The 20964-nt window shown below is 39.3% G+C and overlaps 2 protein-coding genes across 2 annotated transcripts; both read right to left on the minus strand.

Annotated features, from left to right (window-relative positions):
• Positions 1-4785: 4785 nt before the first annotated feature.
• Positions 4786-7587, minus strand: LOC125251881. The gene has a single exon (XM_048164980.1). The coding sequence runs from the start codon at positions 7570-7572 to the stop codon at positions 4786-4788; it is 2787 nt and encodes a 928-aa protein (XP_048020937.1). The 5' UTR covers positions 7573-7587.
• A 2054-nt stretch (positions 7588-9641) lies between these two features.
• On the minus strand, positions 9642-20732 carry LOC125251313. The gene is made up of 9 exons (XM_048164301.1): positions 19341-20732; positions 18989-19065; positions 18757-18825; positions 18052-18114; positions 17698-17797; positions 17318-17442; positions 16295-16464; positions 15973-16066; positions 9642-9817 (listed from the first exon to the last, which is right to left on the minus strand). Coding segments are annotated over exons 1-8 (915 nt in total). The 5' UTR covers positions 19651-20732; the 3' UTR covers positions 9642-9817; positions 15973-16065.
• Between the last annotated feature and the right edge of the window lie 232 nt (positions 20733-20964).

Here is a 20964-nt window from a genome sequence, read left to right on the forward strand (position 1 = left end):
TGCCATGGGGTAATTGCTTGGACAAAATCTCCCAGCTTTGAGCCACAACTGAAACGGTCTCATATGCAAGAGGCCCATAGGAATCACCGAGGACACTGACGCCATGAGACCTTTCTTGATACTGCAGAACAGTACAATCTTGGCTTAGCCTGACATTGTTCAGGGTGTTTAGAATGGTCTCGACTCGAGTGGGAGACAATTGTGCCCGCATTGTGGTCGAATCCCATACGACCCCTAAATATGTTGTTCTCTGGGTAGGACAGAGAACACTTGTCTTCTCGTTTAGTCTCAACCCTAGAGAAACTAGATGAGGTAGTATGACATCTCTGTGTTGTAACACCATCTCTTGTGACTGTGCTAGTATTAGCCAGTCGTCTATGTAATTCAAAATTCAAATGCCCTGGAGTCGCAATGGAGCCAGTGCTGCATCCATGCATTTTGTATATGTGCAGGGTGATAGGGCTAGGCCGAATGGAAGAACTCGATATTGGTAAGCTTCGCCCCCGAAAGAGAACCTCAGGAATCTCCTGTGTTGTGGCAATATTTCTATGTGAAAATATACATCCTTGAGATTGATCGTGATGTTGGATTGCGACACGATCATCTTTACGGTTAACATCTTGAACTTGAGAGCTTTGACTGAACGGTTTAAGCCTCGAAGATCTAAGATTGGATGCAGCCCCTCGTCCTTTTTGGGAACTAGGAAGTATCTGCTGTAGTAACATGACTCTCCCTCTAGAGGGGGAAAACATGCTCTATGGCCCCTTTCTCCAGAAGAGATCGCAGCTGTTAGAAGAGATCGAATGTTAGATGTTCTGCGTCCTGATGTGTTCAATTAATCAATGGAAAACCTAACATTTAGCTGAAAACGAAATAATTAGTCAAAGCACCAGAGGTGGCGGGGAAGGAGGGTTTATCGTGTGTTAGATATTATGAGGTTGCTGAGCGTGAAGAGCCGGTCACCAGTTTTTACAAGAGGAAGCACAACTCGCCACAGTCTGCTTTTGAGCCTCTCTTCAGCAGGTCAGCCTTGTCCATCTGCAACACTGCCATAGTGTGCAGAGCAGTACCAGTCTGACACACTAATCGAAACGCCTTCTCACCAGTATGGATGTTATTATGCATAGCTTGGTGGGGAGTGCTCTCTGTTCAAGTGACGATGAGCTCCAGAGAAAAGATAGCTTGCAAGCATCTCTTTGAACTAGCATTGTGTAATCACACGACGATAGTCAAATAAGTTGACATTGAGGGCACCAAGGCACACGAAAAGTTTTCCCCATAAACAAATTAACATCATGGAGGACTTATTTTATTTTGAATATATATATATATATATATATATATATATATATATATATATATATAGAGAGAGAGAGAGAGAGAGATAGATAGATAGATAGATAGATAGATAGATAGATAGATGGCCATTTCACTTATTAATTCCTCAGAATCAAATGCAGCCAATTACCAGACAAGTAAACCTGGTCTGAATGAAAGGCTGTGCTTAAATCTTTCATAGATCAGTCTGGAATGCCTATTAACACAGCCATTGTGTACAGCACAGTACCAGCCTGACTCGCTGTGAAACGCCTCTGATGATGTACTCCCAGGGGAGAGATAGTATGCGAGAGTCTCTCCCATCTGAGGCAGCATCGCATAAACGCGTGCCTTCGCACCCGCAATAGTTGACCAGGTCGACATCACGGGCACAAAGACATAGGCTGCATCCGAAACCGCCTACTCAATGGAGTAGGTACTTAATTTCATTAATGTTATATCTTTCCTACATCAGTCAAGAACATGTGGACACAGCCATCGTATTTCTCTTCACTCTCTTTATTTTCAATCTTAGCCTCCTCTTACAGCTCCCCCTTCTGGCCATATATGATATTTCAGAACACTCAACACAACATATTCCCCTTTTCCTGGAAAGCATTTCCAATTACGTTAGAATTTACCAAACTCAAACAGTCATAATATAAGGGGTACATACTTAGATAAACAAAGTGTGAGTGCAACAAGCTTACTCACTAGCTTAGGACTTCAAAGTTCTTTTGTACTGTAGTGATTTTTACTTTGTCCATCAAAGGACACAAAGTAAAATAGGGATTGGTACTCACGTCACCGCTGACGTTGTGATTTTTGGATCACACGTCTCTTAAGGTGTGATTATGAGTACATCAGATGACCACTTTCCCCTTATTCCCTAGTTCAGGGCACCAGTCAAGGTCTGTTACCTTGGCAGTATGAGAACACTCCCAAAAGGGGCCTTCATTCATTTAGAATTAATGTAAAGTGGTCAGCTGATTTATCTGAAAGATTGGTGATATTGCTAACTTGTAGAACCTTTTCTGTATTATCAGCACAAGGAAGACACAAGTGTAATAAAATAAATTTTATTAACAAAAAGATAAACAAGAATAACTAACACAACTACTAAATGAATACCATGAATGATAAAGGAGTAAAGTGCATAAGCTACATAGAATACAAGTGATTAAGTTGGGTGTGGCTATGGAAGAGTTACGCTATCTTATGGAAAGATAAACTCTGAAAATAATAAGGTGGAGAACTTTATTATGCACCAAACAAATAAACGAAAGATTATTTGTTATTAACTAACATCAGTTATATTACATCTAATGGAAATTAGGAAATGACATACTGATAATATACAACAATGCCAAGGTCTCTGGAAAGAGGATTGGTTAAGTGATATTTACGTTCCACTTGGTCGAGTCCGATGACGGTGACGTCTTCCACTGGTTGTGCTGGGCGACAGTGCAGTGGGGAGAGGAGCCAGAATCTGTTTCAACAGTCTTGAACACGAAGCTCTGTGGGATGCTGATCTCCTGGAGCACCAAAGGGTCCTAAAATCTGGAACACGCAGATGAGGCCCTGGTGTAGGTGCAGAAGGTCCTTAACAAAATCTGGAACACGCAGACGAAGGTACCTTGAAGTGAAGGTTTGCTCTCCTGAGCTTAACCTTGTTGCAGATGTTGTTACTGTCTCGCTGGACGGAAACTCTGAACATAGTGTTTGTTGATGTCTCTTTCCTCACAAGCTAGAGGCTCAGAATGTGGTCGTCTCTGTTGCTGCCTCACAAGCTGTAGGCTCAGATCACGGGATCTATTGTTGTCTCTTCTGGATGGACCAGAGGCTCAGAACAGTGTTGTATCTGTTGTGTCTCAGCTTCGCAAGCCGGGACTCAGAACAATATCTGTTAATGTCTCACTCCTTACAGAGTTGAGACCCAGAACCGTGTATCTGTTGTGTCTCACCTGATGGGAGACTCAGAATGATCTATCTGTTAATGTCTCACTCCTTACAGAGTTGGGACCCAGAACCGTGTATCTGTTGTGTCTTTCCCCTTTGACGGGCAGACTCAGAACAAGGAGTGTCTGTTGAAAGGGTACCTTTATCCCTTTCCGATGAGGAGGAGATTGCAATTTGGCGCTTCTCCATTTGAGTGCTGTGATTGGCCGCTGGCATCAGAGGGGACACACAAAGTGTGGCCCACCCTTCTCTCCCCTGTGGAACTCATTTGCATAAAGCACAAAGTTGGAAGTCTTTACAGTGTCTTTAAAGTTTACCAATGCATTTCTCACTTTCCAAACTACCACCAGAATACCTTTGGCAATATTCTAAACAAATAGAGACTAAACATGATGGAAAAAGATTGAACTGTCATTCAATTGTACATTAACAGCTGACTTTGCATCAGAGGTTGCACTACAAATAGCTGTCACTGAGAATACTTATTTCTGTGAATAAGTATGAAATGGATGTGTAGTTTGCATCAGTTCTAAGGTTTTCAAACATAGTTTTGAATGGATTCGGATGGATCTTTGTGATCTCTCTGTTTCACCCATTCACCCTCTGCTAAGGTCCCGAGGAATTTTTATGGCAGTCTCTGGCTAACCTTAGGAAGTAGCGTCTAGATGGTGAAGGGCAGTAACTGCCTGTGGACCAATGAGAAGCCTTGTCCTTCCCAGGCTTGGTACAAGAGGTCTTCTTCTTACCCTCTAAGAGAGGTCTGGATGTTGTTCTTCCATCTTTATCTGATGGCGTTGGACAGTTTGTTTGTGTTAGTCCACCAAGATCCAATCAAAATGTAGCAAACCTTTGTCCACTGTTACAGAGAGAGAGGGGCCCGGCCATAAACTGGGCCCTGGAATTCACTACAGTACTCAACACAAAACGTCAGTGAATAAAAGTCTTGAATCCAAAGTTCTTCGTTTGACTGTTTAATTATGAATCTCAAAACATAAAAAGAACAAAAAACTTAGGATGTTACTTTTCTTACAAATTAACTGTGCCGTTCCGTGTAGGTCAAAAGACTGTGTTGCTCCAAAGTCCAGTGGCTTCTGACTGTTTCACAGGGTTCTATTTCTTTTATACTAAATCTAACAGCCAATCAAATTACATTATACTAAATCACTGGCTATGCTTACGTTCCAATTTCTAAGTTTCATTTGCAACACAGGTTTTTCTCAGATTTTACAAAATAAACTAAAAATATTATTAAATCCACAGAAATGGCTTCAACATATCCCGGTCCCTAATTGACTAGGCCTTAACATATCAATTATCAACTTAAATTTAAACTGAAGTCATTTACACTTACATTTAACACTTTCTCAATTCCTTTTAGCAAGAATCTTCTTCTCTTCACAGGAAAGTATTTAAAGGTAAACATTAACTGGTAAGTATTAACAACTAAATACTTCCTACAGACTATTCAACTGGTAATTTCTATTCTATTCAAATCTTTCTCTTCCATCTTCAGTCTTCTCCCTGCAACAAACAAAGTTTAGTTATGGGTCTTTGAATGATGCTGGTCTTTGTCCGAACTTCAGCACTTCGGACAACACCTTTGGAGTCAGGCATCACCCTCATAATTTTGCCTAACATCCAGGAGTTTCTTGGCAGGAACGAATCTGCGACATCTCCAACCTTAAAACTTCTCTTTAAGCAGAGCCATTTTTGCCGTTCTTGCAGAAGCGGTAGGTATTCGTGAGTCCACCTTCGCCAGAAAAGATCCGCCATATATTGTATTTGTCTCCAGCGCCGGCGGGCGTAGACATCATCCTTAGTGAACACACCAGGTGGAAAACTAGGCTGTGTTTTCAATGCGAGCAGATGATTCGGCGTCAGCGGCTCGAGGTCATTGGGGTGATCTGTGTTCGTGGTTAAAGGTCTCCCATTGATGATGCTCTCAACTTCGCATAAGAGAGTGTGTAGTCCTTCATCTTCTAAGAGCTGTTGTTTCACGACAGAGCTCAGCACTTTTCTCACCGTACGGATTTGATGCTCCCAGATACCCTCGTGGTGAGACGCAGCAGGTGGGTTAAAAATCCATTGCACACCCTTTCTCATCATGACTTCATTGATACGAGACTGATCCAGCTCTGCCAATGCCTCGCGCAGCTCTCGTTCAGCACCGACAAAGTTGGTGCCATTGTCGGAACGAATAATTGACACTTGACCTCTTCTGGCTTGAAAACGCCGTATGGCATTAATGCATGAATCAGTGTCAAGAGAATGGGCTACTTCTATATGCACTGCCCTGACAGTTAAACATGTGAAGAGCACTCCATAACGCTTAACCTTTGCACGTCCTCTTCTGACCTCGAAAGGTCCGAAATAATCTACACCCGTGTTGGTGAAGGGTGGTTTGTCGGGGAGCAGGCGGTCTTGTGGCAGATCTGCCATTTTCTGCTCTCCTGCCTTTGCATGCAGTCTTCTGCAGAGGTTGCACTCTGAAATCACTTTTCTTGCTGCAGCATTGGCTCTTGGTATCCAATACCGTTGTCGCAATATGGCTAAGATGTGGTTCCTACCTCCATGTCCACACTCTTGATGGATGTGGTGGAGAATGAGGTGAGCTATTCTGTGCTTTTTATGCAGAATGGCAGGATGCTTGGCCTCCTCAGGCATCGCCGATCTGTTCAAACGTCCTCCAACTCTCAAAACATCCTCTTGCAAGTATGGATCCAGTTTGAAGATAGAACTGTTCTTTTTCACACGGGAGCCTGCCGGCTGCAAGGCTTGTATCTCCTCCATGTAAGTTTGTCTCTGACTGTATTTAACCGGTTCAATTTCAGCTCTGGATAGATCTTCCATGGTAAGTATTCTTTTTTCCAGGTTTTTCTTGCACATCACCATTTGCTGTTCAACTATGGATCTGCATTTCTCTGGATCATTCTCATTCTGCTGTATGTTCTGCTCAAATTCTTTTCTCTTTTCACTCAGGTGCCGCAACGCCCTTCTCAAGTGCAACATCCAGGCTGCCGCCTTTTTCAGCTTATGCCAACTGGAGTAATACTCAACAAGCTGATTCAGTGGATCTGTGCACTCGTTTGAGTTTGTGCATGACACTGCAGCGGATGTCTTCACCTCAACATCATCTTCAGTCAGGTAAGGACACTGTTCAGGTTGTTTCGGCCATTCAACTTCTTTTCGCAGGAAACTAGGCCCCTGAAACCAGCTCTTACTTTCCATGAAGCTCTGGATCTTCAAACCTCTGGAAGCCTGATCTGCTGGGTTTTGTGAGGTGTTGACATACTTCCACTGAGAAGATGTAGTCGCTTCTCTAATGAAAGAGACACGGTTGGCTACAAACGTCTTGAAACGAAGGGCATCATTTTCAATGTACTTTAGTACCGTTGTACTATCCGTCCAGAAGACCGACTCCATCAGGGGAACTTCAAGTTCTTCTTTCAACATCCGATCGATCTTAACTGCAACCATTGCTGCTGTCAACTCCATTCTCGGGATCGTGATCTGTTTGAGCGGAGCGACTCTGGACTTTCCCATCAAAAATGATACGTGTTTCTCACCTCGGTCATTTGTCAGCAAGAGATACGACACAACGCCATATCCGTCTCGACTAGCGTTTGAGAAATTGTGAATTTGAGCAGCTTTTGTGGGCCCAAATGCAGGGGGTTTGAAACATCTGTTCAGACGGAGTTCTGAAAGCTTGTCTAAGTCTGTCAGCCACTTCATCCATGTCCGGCATTCCTTTTCGTGGATCTTTTCGTCCCAACCTTTCTTCTCTTGGCAGAGATCTCTTAAAATGAGCTTGATGGGTAGTAGGAGTGGTGCCAAAAAACCCATTGGGTCATACACCGAACTGACTACAGATAAAATGCCCCGTCTTGTGCATGGCTTGTCCGGCAAATGTATTTTGAACCTGAAGCTGTCAGAACTTGTGCACCACTGCATGCCTAATGCCCGTTCCACTGGTAACTCATCATGCTCCAAATCAAGATCTTTGACTTCAGCCGCTCGTTCGTGGTCAGGAATGGAGCCCAGCAGGGCTCTGCTGTTACTGACCCACTTGGTCAAATGGAAACCACCACTGGTGCACAATGTCATCAGTTCCCTTGCAAGAGCAACGGCTTTATCTTCTGAGGCTACTGACTTCAAACAGTCGTCCACATAGAAGTTCTTGAGGACTGTCTGTGTGGCTTCTGGGGTACTCTTTGATGCTGCATCTTCCGCTGTTCTTCTTAATGCATATGACGCACAACTAGGAGATGATGTAGCACCGAACAAATGCACACACATTCTGTACTCTTCTGCTTACACATTCAGATTGCCACCTGGCCACCAGAGAAAGCGCAGCATATCCGCGTCTGTGTCTGGAATCCACACCTGGTAAAACATGGACTCTATATCTGCCATCATGGCCACAGGCTCCTGTCTGAATCTCAACAATACTCCGATGAGGGTGTTAGTTAAGTCAGGCCCTTGCAACAACTGGTCATTTAGCGACACACCTTGGTAAGTTGCCGCACAGTCAAAGACGACTCTGAGTTTCTTCTTTTTTGGATGGTAAATCCCATGGTGTGGAATGAACCATACTCTTCCATCACTGCGAATCAACTGTTCTTCTGGAATCCTTACTGCGTAGCCTTTTTCCAGTATGTTGTCCATAAAAGCCTTGTACTCTTGAAAGAAGTCTGTATTCCTACTGAACTTCCTCTTCAAAGAGTTAAGCCTCTGTTCAGCAATACCACGGTTGCATGGCATCTTCACCTTGTCATCCTTCAAAGGTAACTTGATGCAGAAGTGACCATCCACAAGCTGAGCTGATGTTGACACCGTATGCATGAACTGTTTGTCATGTTGCGACTGTTCTCGTCTGTCGTCACATCTTCTTTCTGGAAAATCTGCATTGTAGTGCTTTATCAGCATGTCTTCAATGCTTATCACAGAAATACGGTTGACAAGGAAACTTTGTCTTTTGCCATCATCTGATTCTTTCTCTTGGCATCTGCTGATTGGCCCATTGACGACCCAACCAAGAGCTGTCTTCACAGCGTATGGTCCGTCGTTCTGGCTATTAATTATCTCCCATGGCTCCATGGCTTTGTATGCATTGACACCGATGAGCAGACCGACTTCTGCTTCAAGTTTTGGGAGATGGACTCGACTCAGGTAAGACCACTTCTCTAAATCTTTCTTTTGTGGGATGTTGGCCTTTTTTGCAGGTATATCTGGCTGAGTATACACACTGGGAAGCTGAATGTAATCTTGCTCCTCTAAGCCACACACCTCCAGATCGGTAAGTTCATAGCTATTCACTTTCTGTTCTTGTGCTATAGTACAAAGCAGGAACTCTGTCTTTCTGCCCCGCATATTCAACTTCTTTGCCAATTCTTCAGTGCAGAAAGTCGCTGTACTTCCTTGATCCAGGAAAGCATCGGTCTTGATTATCTTTGTGTCTTTCTTGTGTTTTATCTGCACAGGTACGATGGGAAGAATACACTCACTGTTCCCGGCCCCACCCTTACAGAAAAAACACATGAACTTCACATGTGCAAAAACACATGTGGTCACATGTGACCACATGCACATGTGATTTTTGCACATGTGAAATTTAACATGTGAAAACATGTGAAAAGCACATGTGATCACATGTGACAAAATGCACATGTGAAATTTAACATGTGATCACATGTGAAAAGCACATGTGTTCACATGTGATCACATGTTTTTCACATGGGAAATGTGTGCTTTTGGAACATTTACACATGTGAAACACATGTTTTCCCATGTGAAACACATGTGAAACCCATGTTTTCCCATGTGAAACCCATGTAAACATGTGTATATTCCCATGTGAAACCCATGAAATCACATGTGAAACATGTATAAAATAGCCATGTGAAACGCATACATTCCCATGTGAAAACCATGTAATCACACGTGAAATGTATATTCCCATGTGAAACCCATGTGATGGAATGTGAAACCCATAAAGTCTCATGTGAACCCCAAGTAATCACATGTGAAATGTATATTCCCATGTGATCACATGTTAAACCCTTATATTCCCATGTGAAACCCATGTAATCACATGTGAAACGCATATTCCCATGTGAAAACCATGTGATCACGTGTTAAACCCTTAAATTCCCATGTGAAACCCATGTAATCACATGTGAAATGTATATTCCCATGTGAAACCATGAGATCACATGTGAAACATGTACATTCCCATGTGCGATCCTTGTAATAACATTTGAAACCCATCAACAATCATTTCTAACAAAACAACAACAGAAAATGATAGCATGTTCTTATGTAGGGCCTATAGCCATGTTTCCCAACATTAAAACAAACAATTCAAATTTATTTACAATTCTTTATTTATAAACAATTATTTTATTTAATTTCATTAGAAATACAAATGTGAATATGAATTTTTAAAACAAAAAAAGCAAAACCAAATATAAAAATATGAATTGTGAGTTTCTGAATGTGTGGAATGTCGTTTCAGTCCTCTGTGTCTCCTTCAGCAGGTTTCCTGTTTTGGGATAGTAAAACAATCAGATTAGGGCAGTGCAAACATCTATCCTGATAAAGTAAACTTAATAAATAAAGTAAACTATCCTGATAAAGTAAAGTTTTATTTCTTTTCTTTATGGATTTCAGGATCGTATATGATATGTTATATTGGTAGTAGCCAATCATATCCTGTGCGCACCTACAGCATGCCCTCTAGAAGCCATCCAAAATGGGAGTTCTAATGACTCTAAGGATTTCTAGTGAGGTAAAAACATAGCATATAAAGATTTGTATCTGACTCAGAGTATTCTATTTATGTCTACGTATATGCAGGGTTCGTACGGGTGCTTGAAATCCTTGAAAGTGCTTGAATTTTAATGATGTGTTTTCAAGGTTTGAAAAGTGCTTGAATTTTGGATAAAGTGCTTGAAAATCCTTGAAATTGTAACTGTATTTCTTTTACAACAAATACCTATCTGTTTATTAAATGGAGAAATAAAATGGCGCGTTTATATTTTCGCCTGGCTCCGCATTGCGAGCATAGACCGTAAAATAGTGATGTGTCATTCATGAACGATTCGTTCATTTTGAACGAGTCTTAAATATGACTCGGGACAACGAGTCATCTCAGAGAGCGATTCGTTCATTTTGTGTTGACCGCGCATGCGCAACATCTCATAAGCATACTACGGGAAACAGAAAAGATTAGTTCATTTCTCGAGTCCGCGGGTCCGAGTCGTTCGTTCATCAAGTCACAGCTCCATATTAGGGCACGGATATGCAGTCTGTACTGGCGGAAACAGAAAAGATTAGTTCATCTCTCGAATCCTCGGGTCCGAGTCGTTCGTTCAAGTCCCCATAGGCTGAATACAGAAACAGAAATGATTAGTTCATCTCTCGAGTCCTCGTTTATAATAATATTTATTTTAAATAATTTAAATAATAAAAACACCACATTTAACAATAAAAATATTCTTACACAAACAAGATGGAACTTTCTTTTTGTTCAGATGTTTATTGCAGACTTATTTTGATAATTTTATGATAATTCTTAAATATAGTAAAATATACAGTCTATAATCCGAATGTAATGTTGTATATTTTGCGAGACACTGGACCGGGAAGCGGTCACGTGACAAAAGAACGAGACTCGGACCCGAAGACTCGAGAGATGAACTAATAATTTCTGTTTCTGTATTCAGCCTATGGGGACTTGAACGAACGACTCGGACCCGAGGACTCGAGAAATGAACTAATCTTTTCCGTTTCCGCCGGTACAGACTGCATATCCGTGCCCTAATATGGAGCTGTGACTTGATTGGACTTGATGAACGAACGACTCGTACCCACGGACTCGAGAAATGAACTAATCTTTTCTGTTTCCGTTACCGCATCGCATTGCTTGGGCTGTCACTGCCCAGACCACATCAGAGTCAGTCACTGACGTATCGACTGCGGAACTAACAACTCGAACAAGAGGTGCAAGAGGTGAACAGCATTCCGGGGAACAGCAGACGTGATAAATATGAAGTGACAAAACATAGAACGACTCGGATCAGGAGGTTAGGTGAACTAACAGACTGCATACATATCCTGAAGACCCATAAGAAATGAATTCATGTTTTTTATAATTTGGCCGTTGCTGCTTTAGCCTATAGGAATACTTAGATTAAATCTATAGATAGATTCTTTTTCCAAATGTGATTTGCAAATGAAACGTTTGCCCAAGTACTAGATATGTTGGCGATTTTAACATGTAACGTTTTAACTATATTCTACTGAAATGAACGAAATGACTTGAAAAAAGATTCGTTCATTTTGCTGAACGAGATTCAAAGATCCGAGTCAGTAAAATGATCCGAACTTCCCACCACTACCGTAAAAAAGATTGCGAGCCTCCGCAGACTCAGCACGAGGCGTTTATACTCGACGCGCTCGCCGTTGTAGTATTCTTGGAAACGACAGGAGCGACTCTGAGTATTGTTGTATAACCCATCAGGAAACAGCACGAGAAGAAGCAGGCTACACTCGTGACAGTGTTTACTTTAGTGAACTTTACCAAAACTACACTAATAGAATCATGTAAACCCAGATGGGAGATCGTATTAATGATCTCTTAAACACTTTCAACTTTCTCTAAACATTGTCTATACATTTTGTGAACATTTTTATTAAACATGGATCTTTAGTTTCATTAAAAGAGTTTATTTCGGCTATTGTCGGCTCATTTTGTAAATATAAGCGACTGATTTAGACGTGCAAACTGGGTGCCGGTTGTGACGAGACGTCATGCTCGGCCAGAATTGCCTCAGACTGCCATTCTCTTCGCCTTTCTATTAGAAAGCCTGCGCGAGTATCGTGCTCACAGACAGAGCACCAGCGCGCCAGATTCGAGTTCTCTTTCGCGCTTGAACAAACAATAACACACAGAATTACACCAAAATGACAGTTTTGTTGAGTATCCTCATAAAATCAGCTGTAAATTAGTTAAATAACGTCTTATGAACTTAAAGAGGTGTGAGAAAACAGAGACGTGTCACGTGGGTGATATCCGCTTAATATAACTTTTATAGCTTTAATAAGGATTAATTTATATATAATTTGTGCATTGCAAAATGATAATTTTTCAATGTCTGTATATTTTCTACTTGTTATACAGGTAGGAAGGGCACAGGTAGGCTACATATGAAATTTATTATGGGTTTATGTGAGGATTGTTTTTAAAATCACTTAAATTAAAAGTTGGTATATTTTTGAAGCTTAATAAATGTTAATGTGTTATTTCATTGAAGTGTCAATGCAATGCTATAGTTGTATTACTATCAGACCATATACATAAAATGCAACTTTTGGCCTAATCTTTATAAAGCACATGTAGCACTTTTGGTGTCAAAATACTTTTACACTATTTTGTGTCGTCAATTTTGTGTTTGACAACTCAAGCACATACATTTTGAAAAATAAAACTTGTGATTTGCTCAAATATCTACTCAAAAATCCTTCTGCTATTACAAAACACAATTTGGGCTGTTTATAGCATCTAATTTATCTAATTTAATGTGACTAAATAATAATTTTGACTTTATTTATATGTAATTTACGGTGGTGTAAGGTGCTGGAAAAAGCTTTAACATGGACCTTTATTAATGTCCTCATAAATGGTTACTGTCACTTTAAGCTCTTCCGTTGTCGGATATTAAGCGGGTATCACCCAAGTCTCTGTTTTGTCACACCTCTTTAAGTTCATTTAAGACTTTATTTAACTCATTTAAGGCTGATTTTATGAGGATATTCAACAAAAATATCATTTTGGTGTAATTGTGTGTTCAAGCGCGAAAGAGAACTTGAATCTGGCTCGCTGGCACTCTGTCTGTGTGCACGATACTTGACGTGCAGGCTTTAGAAAGGCGAAGAGAATGGCAGTCTGTGAGGCGAATCTGGCCGAGCATGACGTCTCATCACAACCGGCACCCAGTTTGCGCGTCTAAAGGCTGGAATACACTACACGATTTTTAACATCTGAACAGATTTTTAAAACACTAGGCATCATACACTTGCTGACTTTGTAAACTGTTACAGAGAAAAGCTGGGCATCATACACTACCAGACTTTAAAATCGTTCGGAACACAAACTGAAACAAGGGCCTGGTTGCTAGGAGACAGAAAAAAGACATAACCATATGTATACCTATGGACATAACAACATAGATGTGCAGGAGATGAGTGAGAGAAAAAAAGTGCAAAAAAGAGCCAAACGCTTTTGGATGAAGTTTTGGGTTGGTAGACGTGGCCAGTATGGTCTTTACTGAGTCTAATTTGTAATTGGCATGTTCTGTTTGTTTATTGTTATTGTAGGCTATTTCATTTTATTGCAACAGCAGGGGCACGGGAAGTAGGGGTGCTGGATGCAGTTCATTTACATTTATTATTATTTTTAGCATTTAGTAATTTATTTGTTTTGCTGAAATGTGTTTTCAAAATATACACGCAGAGTTTGGCATCCTATTATGGGGATCCTCAGCGCAAGTGCACCGTCGGTGTTGTGCCTGTTTCACACATACTCCATTTGCGGTGAATACGCGGTGCATATTTTTTCCGTACCCATGTTAACGGATTACAGCTTTCACACTGCACACGGTTTTGGTCAGTCAATGTGTTCCAGGAACGCCATCTGCAGGCTGCAGAAGTGCGGCGATCGTTTCCACACCGTTGCGTTTGAAAGTAGATATTTCCAGCTTTCTATAGACTTCTCGTGTATGTAAAGAAGGTAGCCAGAAGCTGAGTTTTGGTTCATTAATGAGGCGCGTTCATGTTCATTTGCTTCGCACGCAATGCAAGTGATTGCAGGCGCCTATCTACTATATTTATAGGCTACTATTTATTAAATTCAGGCAATTGGTTGATAAAACATCGATTAAAATTAAGATATAATGTATACCAAACAAAATTCACTTTAAAGAAAGCTTTCTAATTAACTTAATAAACTTAAAGTGGTCAAAATTATATCTGACCCACTAACGTATTGCACTTAGGCTACCTATCTTACTTAAGCTGTTCACTTTTCATAAGCAACATAGATTCAATTAATTAAATATATATAATTATAATATTTAAATAAAAATATTAAACAAAATATATTTTTAATGCCTACAAAAATAGTTTAGTAGCTAGATTAAGCGGAGTGTGCTGGTATAGAGCGTAATATTTAAAACAAAAATCGTTCATTCTTATTTCCTGTCACTGTGCAAATCACTGTAGCCTATAGGCTATGACAGTGCAGCACAATAACTTTTTATTTGAATGTTTAATATAGGCCCTGTCCATTGCATTACGATTGCAAGTAGTATCAATAATGTCAAAATATGTATGGCGGAGTTCCACTTTGTGATCTTGTACGTCTCCATTTCTTCGTATATTATTTTCTTTGGCTAGTGGTCAGTGATTACCGGTTTCAGTAGAGACGCGTCATACGCACATGTGTTCTAAAATCGGCTCAAAATATCAAACATGTTTGATATCCTCAGACTGGATGGAATCAAAATCTGAAAAAATCTGAAGTCTATGACCATGATATACTACGCAATTTTCCATGGAATCTGTCAGCTCAAATCTGCAGACTAGCTCGGACTTTGGTCAACTAGCGTCAACTTGTTCAGACTGTAAATCGGGGGTAAAATCGGGTCAAAAATCGTGTAGTGTATTCCAGCCTTAAATCAGTCGCTTATATTTACAAAATGAGCCGACAATAGCCGAAATAAACTCTTTTAATGAAACTAAAGATCCATGTTTAATAAAAATGTTCACGAAATGTATTGACAATGTTTAGAGAAAGTAGAAAATGTTTAAGAAATTGAAATCGAGTTGTATGCATGTTCTCCCATCCATATGTCTAATGCCACAAGTAACACTGGGTTTACATGATTGTATTAGTGTTGTTTTGGTAAGGTTCACTAAGTAAACATTGTCACGCGTGTAGCCTACTTATCGTGCTGTTTCCTGATGGGTTATACAACAATTACTCAGAGTCGCTTCATAAGAATCGTTGATTGAGATAGTTGTCGTTTCAAAGAATACTACAACGGCGAGCGCATCAAGTATAAACCACAGATGGTATGAACGCCTCGTGCGGAGTCTGCGGAGGCTCACGTTGCGGAGCCAGGCGAAAATATAAACAAGGCATTTTATTTCTTATTTTATTTATTTATTTCTTATTTAATAAACAGATAGGTATTTGTTGTGAAAGAATTTCAAGCATTTTATGTAAAATACAAGCACTTTTCAAACTTTGAAAACACAACATCAAAATTCAAGGATTTTCAAGGATTTCAAGCACCCGTACGAACCCTGTCTATTAAGCCTATATAATTTCAGTGATATTATTATTATTAATTTGTAATTGTATTGTTATTAGTGTCATTAAATGTTTTGTGAATATGATATGGAACCACAAAATGTGTGGTAATGTGGTGATGTAGTTATAAAATTAGGCACGGCAAATACATTTTAGGTCCTAATGTTAATTTAATAATAATAATATAAATGAATGGGAAAACAAGCCACTATCATCTTGAAATAGTCATGGGCATCTGCCCTCAGCAATATGTCTGACTATTGTCTGACATGATACTATCGTCTATTGGCACAACCCTAGTATAAAAAAGTTACGATATTCACCTTTCTGCCCATCTCCTCAGATCTTTTAATTTTTGTGCCATGCAGACTTTGATCTCAGTGCCTCCGATGCCTGGGTATGTCTTTTTGACATGGTCTGTAAGAAAAATGCACATACCTCACTTTTGTAACACTGATTCAACTTTGCTTTTTAAATTTGAAGAACAAAATAGCTCAGAAAAAAAAAAAACGCTTTCCACTTAATAATAAACATAACAAGTACTATTGTTGCTTTCGGTGATGTGTTAAATCTGTTTTGACCCCTTTAATGAGCTGATACAATAGCATTTTGCCTAACGAAAAAAAAATATTCAGGCATGCTTACCAATTACTAGCTGAACTTTTTACCCCTTTTTTTCCAGTGACAGAGCATGTTGTCATCTCTTCCAAAGAGAAGATGGAGTCCATAAGAGTTCTGGTTAGCTTTTTGTAACTCTCACACCTTTGAGCATGATCCAAAGCAACTGGGTTCATTAAGTCAGTCACAGACTTGTTCTGCAAAGCAAAATTATAAAATAAAAATAAAATAAAATACATAAAAATAAAAATAAAATAGAATACATTCACAGACTTGTCAACATTGTGTTTGTCATTTTCTAATGATAAAATCATAATTAACTTACTAACTTTCTACAACTTTTACTTGGGAGCTCATGGACAAAGGGATACACTTTGAAAATTAACACAGAAACACAGAAAATTAAGTATAGGTAATTTGGTCTTAAGCTTTGAATGTTTACCGTTCCTCTCTATTTCACACAAACTATATATAGTTTAAGGGGAGCAAATTGTATATGTTTTTTTTTTTTTTTACTTTTATAACACGAGATGCTTTTCAGTTTTGTAGCTGATTGTGACCAAATAATAAATAAATAAATTTTGTTTTTAGCAGCCCTGCAAAACAATATGAGCTGTGCAAGAGTGCATTCTGTTTACTGCTTAGTGCTAATACCATGACATTTAAACCAACACACACATGCAAATGTGATTTTCAATTGATCAAGGAACATGCACATCTATTTTGCACACATACAGCTCTTAACTGACTCCTCCTTTTTAATGTAGCCTGCTGATTTTTGTTAATGGTATTCAGCTACAACTAAATGTTTAGCAACAAAATATGTCTGGTATCGAAATGTTTGACTTTTTTCCCACTGGACTTGAAACTTGGAATCAATAAGAGTAGGAATTGATGAGCAGAATCGGAATCAGTAAAGTTCAAACAATAATGCTGATATCTAGGAAAACAGCTCTCCTGCTTGTGTGATATTGCTTGGCTATGTCATATGATAAACAAACTTGCATGGTCCTCAATTGAAATCACTTCTCCCAACAATGTATATTATACCATTATGTCTCCAGTTTGGTTAAGAGTGGCTACGTGGGTGTTAGATGTGAGTACTGGGTGGCTGGGAGCAGACTGAGCCGCCTGAATGGCATCTTTGACAGCTTTTGTGATTGTACCAGCAAGTCCTATATTCAAATAAAAGGAATGAACAGTTAACAAAAAACCCCGCACAGCAATCGAGTTGTGACTATATATATATATTTATATATATTACTATTATAATCAGACCCTCCAGTTTTTTTACGATTAATGTAAATGTAATGTAAACAAAGTCATTGGAGACCAGTCGAGTCTAAAGAGAATGTAATAGGTGGAACAAAAAAAACGTGCAAAATACTGGTGGGACTGTAAAATAGAAATGGGTTAAAGGCTCCCCTTACCCTCTTGCATTTGAAAGTTTAATCTTCTCAAACGCCTTATCTCCTTTTCCTTAGTTTTTAGCCTCTCCTCAAGCTCTTTTATGTCATTGTTGTAGTCTCTCTATCAGTGTAGAAAGAGGTACAAGAGAAAGAAAATAGAGAAAGACACTTGAAGTGCTGGAGAACTTTCTAGAATCTTGTAATTGTCTCGGATGTGAAAAGATATCTCTGTTATCTGTGGCTCAGGTAGAGAAAACTAATGAACTGTGTTTTGTTTTCCCTCACATTTTACTGCCTATATGGATGAAAAAGACACTTTTACCACATTAATAAGTGTAATAAGTGTTTTTTTTTTTGTTTGTTTTTTACATTTACCTTTGGCCGTTTTGGAGTACAGATTGAATCATGCTCTGGAGTCCCATTTGAATCATCCCCTGTCTGAAAAACAAGTGTATGGAGTGTAAAGGGTCAGTAGTAATGAAAATTGTCCAAAATTGTTTGAAGCTTAAGTGTTAAAGATAAACATATGACCAGTGGCAGCTTGTCGAGGCAAGAAGGGCACAGCCTACCCAAGATTTTGATGTGAACATGGGAGAAGGTGACGCTCTTTACAATTACGCCACTGGCCTTGCCCGTTTTCTCATGGCTCTCACCCCACCCTGCTTGTCACACCAAGCTATCATTCAAACAGTCTCTACAAATTAAAAATGAAGGAAGACTCCGCTACAGCAGTCAGCTTCACTAAACGGTCCAACATGCTCACACAGACAGGGATGGATGTTTGCTTCAAGTTATAGGTGAGTGAAATTATATTTCAATTATTGTGCTGATTATGTGTGTTTTTCTGTCTAAAAGTGAGTAAAACCCCATTTAAAGCATTTAATGTTTAGCAAACAATAATAATAATCATCGCCATTATCATCCTCGACAGGGGATCCCCAGAAATAAAATAAAACCCATGAACCGCCACTGCATGACATACAACAAATCATCAGTAAAGTATATTTAACACAATTAAAATAAAAGGTCATTGTAAAGGAAGAGACTGGATGAACATGTGTTTGGACAACATATCAGCACCTGATGTTGAGGAGTCTCATCCTCTTCATCAGATTGAGAAATCCTATCTTCTTCAGTGTCAACTGTAGTCTGACAAAAAACAAGTACATTGCAACGGGTAAGAGAAGACAGAATATAATTTAATTAAGACAAAAGAAATGAAAAGGAGGCAAAATTAGAAAAAAAATTGCATTAAGGTCATTCAGTTTTAGATTTGACTATTATAGGGGCCGTCAATTATTGTGTAACGTACCTTGGATTTCAATGGAGTCGCCATCTTGTGCGCATCTATCCACTGACGCTCGACCTTTTTTATTTCTCCAAGGCTCTCTGTATTCAATCAAAGTAACAAGTGATTGTAAAAGTGTTGAGCAGAATCTTAAACATTTGTTAAAAATTATGAGGAAAATAATAAATCAAGCATGTTAGTATTTCTTAATAGCGAGGCTAATACAGTAACGTTCATCTAGGTTAGCTAGCTAAATTCAACACGAAAATTACTTAACGAATCTACAAATTAGGTGTCTGACTTAAGGTTAAGTAATAATGAGCTGGGCATCATCGATCATAAAATTCTAGCGCTAAAAATGTACAGATTTACTTACCGTTTACACAGAGTATTTGGGCCGGAAACGCTTTCCAGCCGCATTTCGGGGGCTTAACTCCAACCGCTCCGTGTTCCACCAGGCCAATCCTCTTTGGGTCCTTTAACATTTTTTTGTCCTTCACAAAGTTATCCAAGCCCACACTTACTTGGTTTTCTTTTACCCATTTTATTAGCACGTACATGGCAACAGCTTTCTTGATTTTAATGTTTACTATATCTACTTCGAGTTGCCTTAGCAACAGGCAGCAAAAAGAGCGCCAATCGTAGCCAATCAGATCCGTCAAATCGAAATTCTCCACTCGCGTCATTTCTTTCGTTTGCCGCCCACACACTCTGAAGAAGAAGAAGAAGACGAGTTCAGGTCGAAGTACTTTTGATATAGTAATAGATCAGAGTGACGTTAGAGGACTTTGAAATGGAGCCGTTTAAGAAAAGGAGGAGGTTATATAGAAGATATTTGCGAGATGACAACGAACCTGTACCCCGGACGACAAAATATCATATGGAGAAAATTGGTAATGTGGACTAACGTTATCTACTAATGCTCGACAGCGATCCAGTCGCATTTGTCACTAAAAATAGATGCGTCCGAAAAAAAAATGTCTTTAGATTTTTTTAATGAAATGAAAGATCATGTTTATTAAAATTTAAAAGACTATAATTTCATTAAATAAATACGAGCACAACGTTTCAAAGAACAAAAACGGGATGCTGTTGCACTTTCTGTAGAAACCGTTCATGGCAATTTGCATTCAATTAATTATACGCGTTTATGCCACTTTAGTAAGTTATGACTGTTTAAAAAATTGTTTGTAATATGTTGTTGATGGTTGTTTATCTCCTTAGTCTTTTGAATGAACAGCCGGTAATAGAAAACGGGCAAGGCCAGTGGCGTAATTGTAAAGAGCGTCACCTTCTCCCATGTTCACATCAAAATCTTGGGTAGGCTGTGCCCTTCTTGCCTCGACAAGCTGCCACTGGTCATATGTTTATCTTTAACACTTAAGCTTCAAACAATTTTGGACAATTTTCATTACTACTGACCCTTTACACTCCATACACTTGTTTTTCAGACAGGGGATGATTCAAATGGGACTCCAGAGCATGAGTCAGTCGTCCGCAGTGTGAGGAGAGTCAGTGGCTGTGTGAGGAGAGTCAGTCGCCCGCAGTGTGAGGAGAGTCGGTGGCTGTGTGAGGAGAGTCAGTCGTCTGCCATGTGAGGAAAGTGCTTATACAGATCCTCCGCCGGCCTATCAGTGGGTAAATCAGTAACTACTGGCTTTAGTATAATGATTTCTCAAGACAAATCCTTGCTCTTAAATTTGATCCTTCCCATCTGCCATAGGTTACAAGTGTCAGCCTACGGAGCAAAAGTAGCTAAAGCTATTGGTAACATTTGCCCCATGTATATATGTATATATTGTTTATATATATATATATATATATATATATATATATATATATATATATATATATATATATATATATATATATATATACATTTTCATCTAACTCAATATTAGTCCCATTGAATGACTGTTGTTTTTGATGTAATTGTAATTATAATTGTATTTTGTATACATTATGTATAACTTAGAAGAATCTGCATCTAGTCAGTTTCT

Source organism: Megalobrama amblycephala, linkage group LG17, assembly GCF_018812025.1.
Source record: "Megalobrama amblycephala isolate DHTTF-2021 linkage group LG17, ASM1881202v1, whole genome shotgun sequence".
Classification (NCBI taxonomy): Eukaryota; Metazoa; Chordata; class Actinopteri; order Cypriniformes; family Xenocyprididae; genus Megalobrama; species Megalobrama amblycephala.

Bases quoted from the DNA above. Each gene is read 5' to 3' on its own strand.
- LOC125251313 (XM_048164301.1), bottom strand. From the start codon at position 19,650: ATGACGCGAGTGGAGAATTTCGATTTGACGGATCTGATTGGCTACGAT. The intron at 17,798-18,051 runs GTAAATGTAAAA...CTACACTGATAG, and splicing joins GTACTCCAAAACGGCCAAAG to AGAGACTACAACAATGACAT. The intron at 17,443-17,697 runs GTAAGGGGAGCC...ATTTGAATATAG, and splicing joins AAACTTTCAAATGCAAGAGG to GACTTGCTGGTACAATCACA.
- LOC125251881 (XM_048164980.1), bottom strand. From the start codon at position 7,572: ATGTGTGTGCATTTGTTCGGTGCTACATCATCTCCTAGTTGTGCGTCA.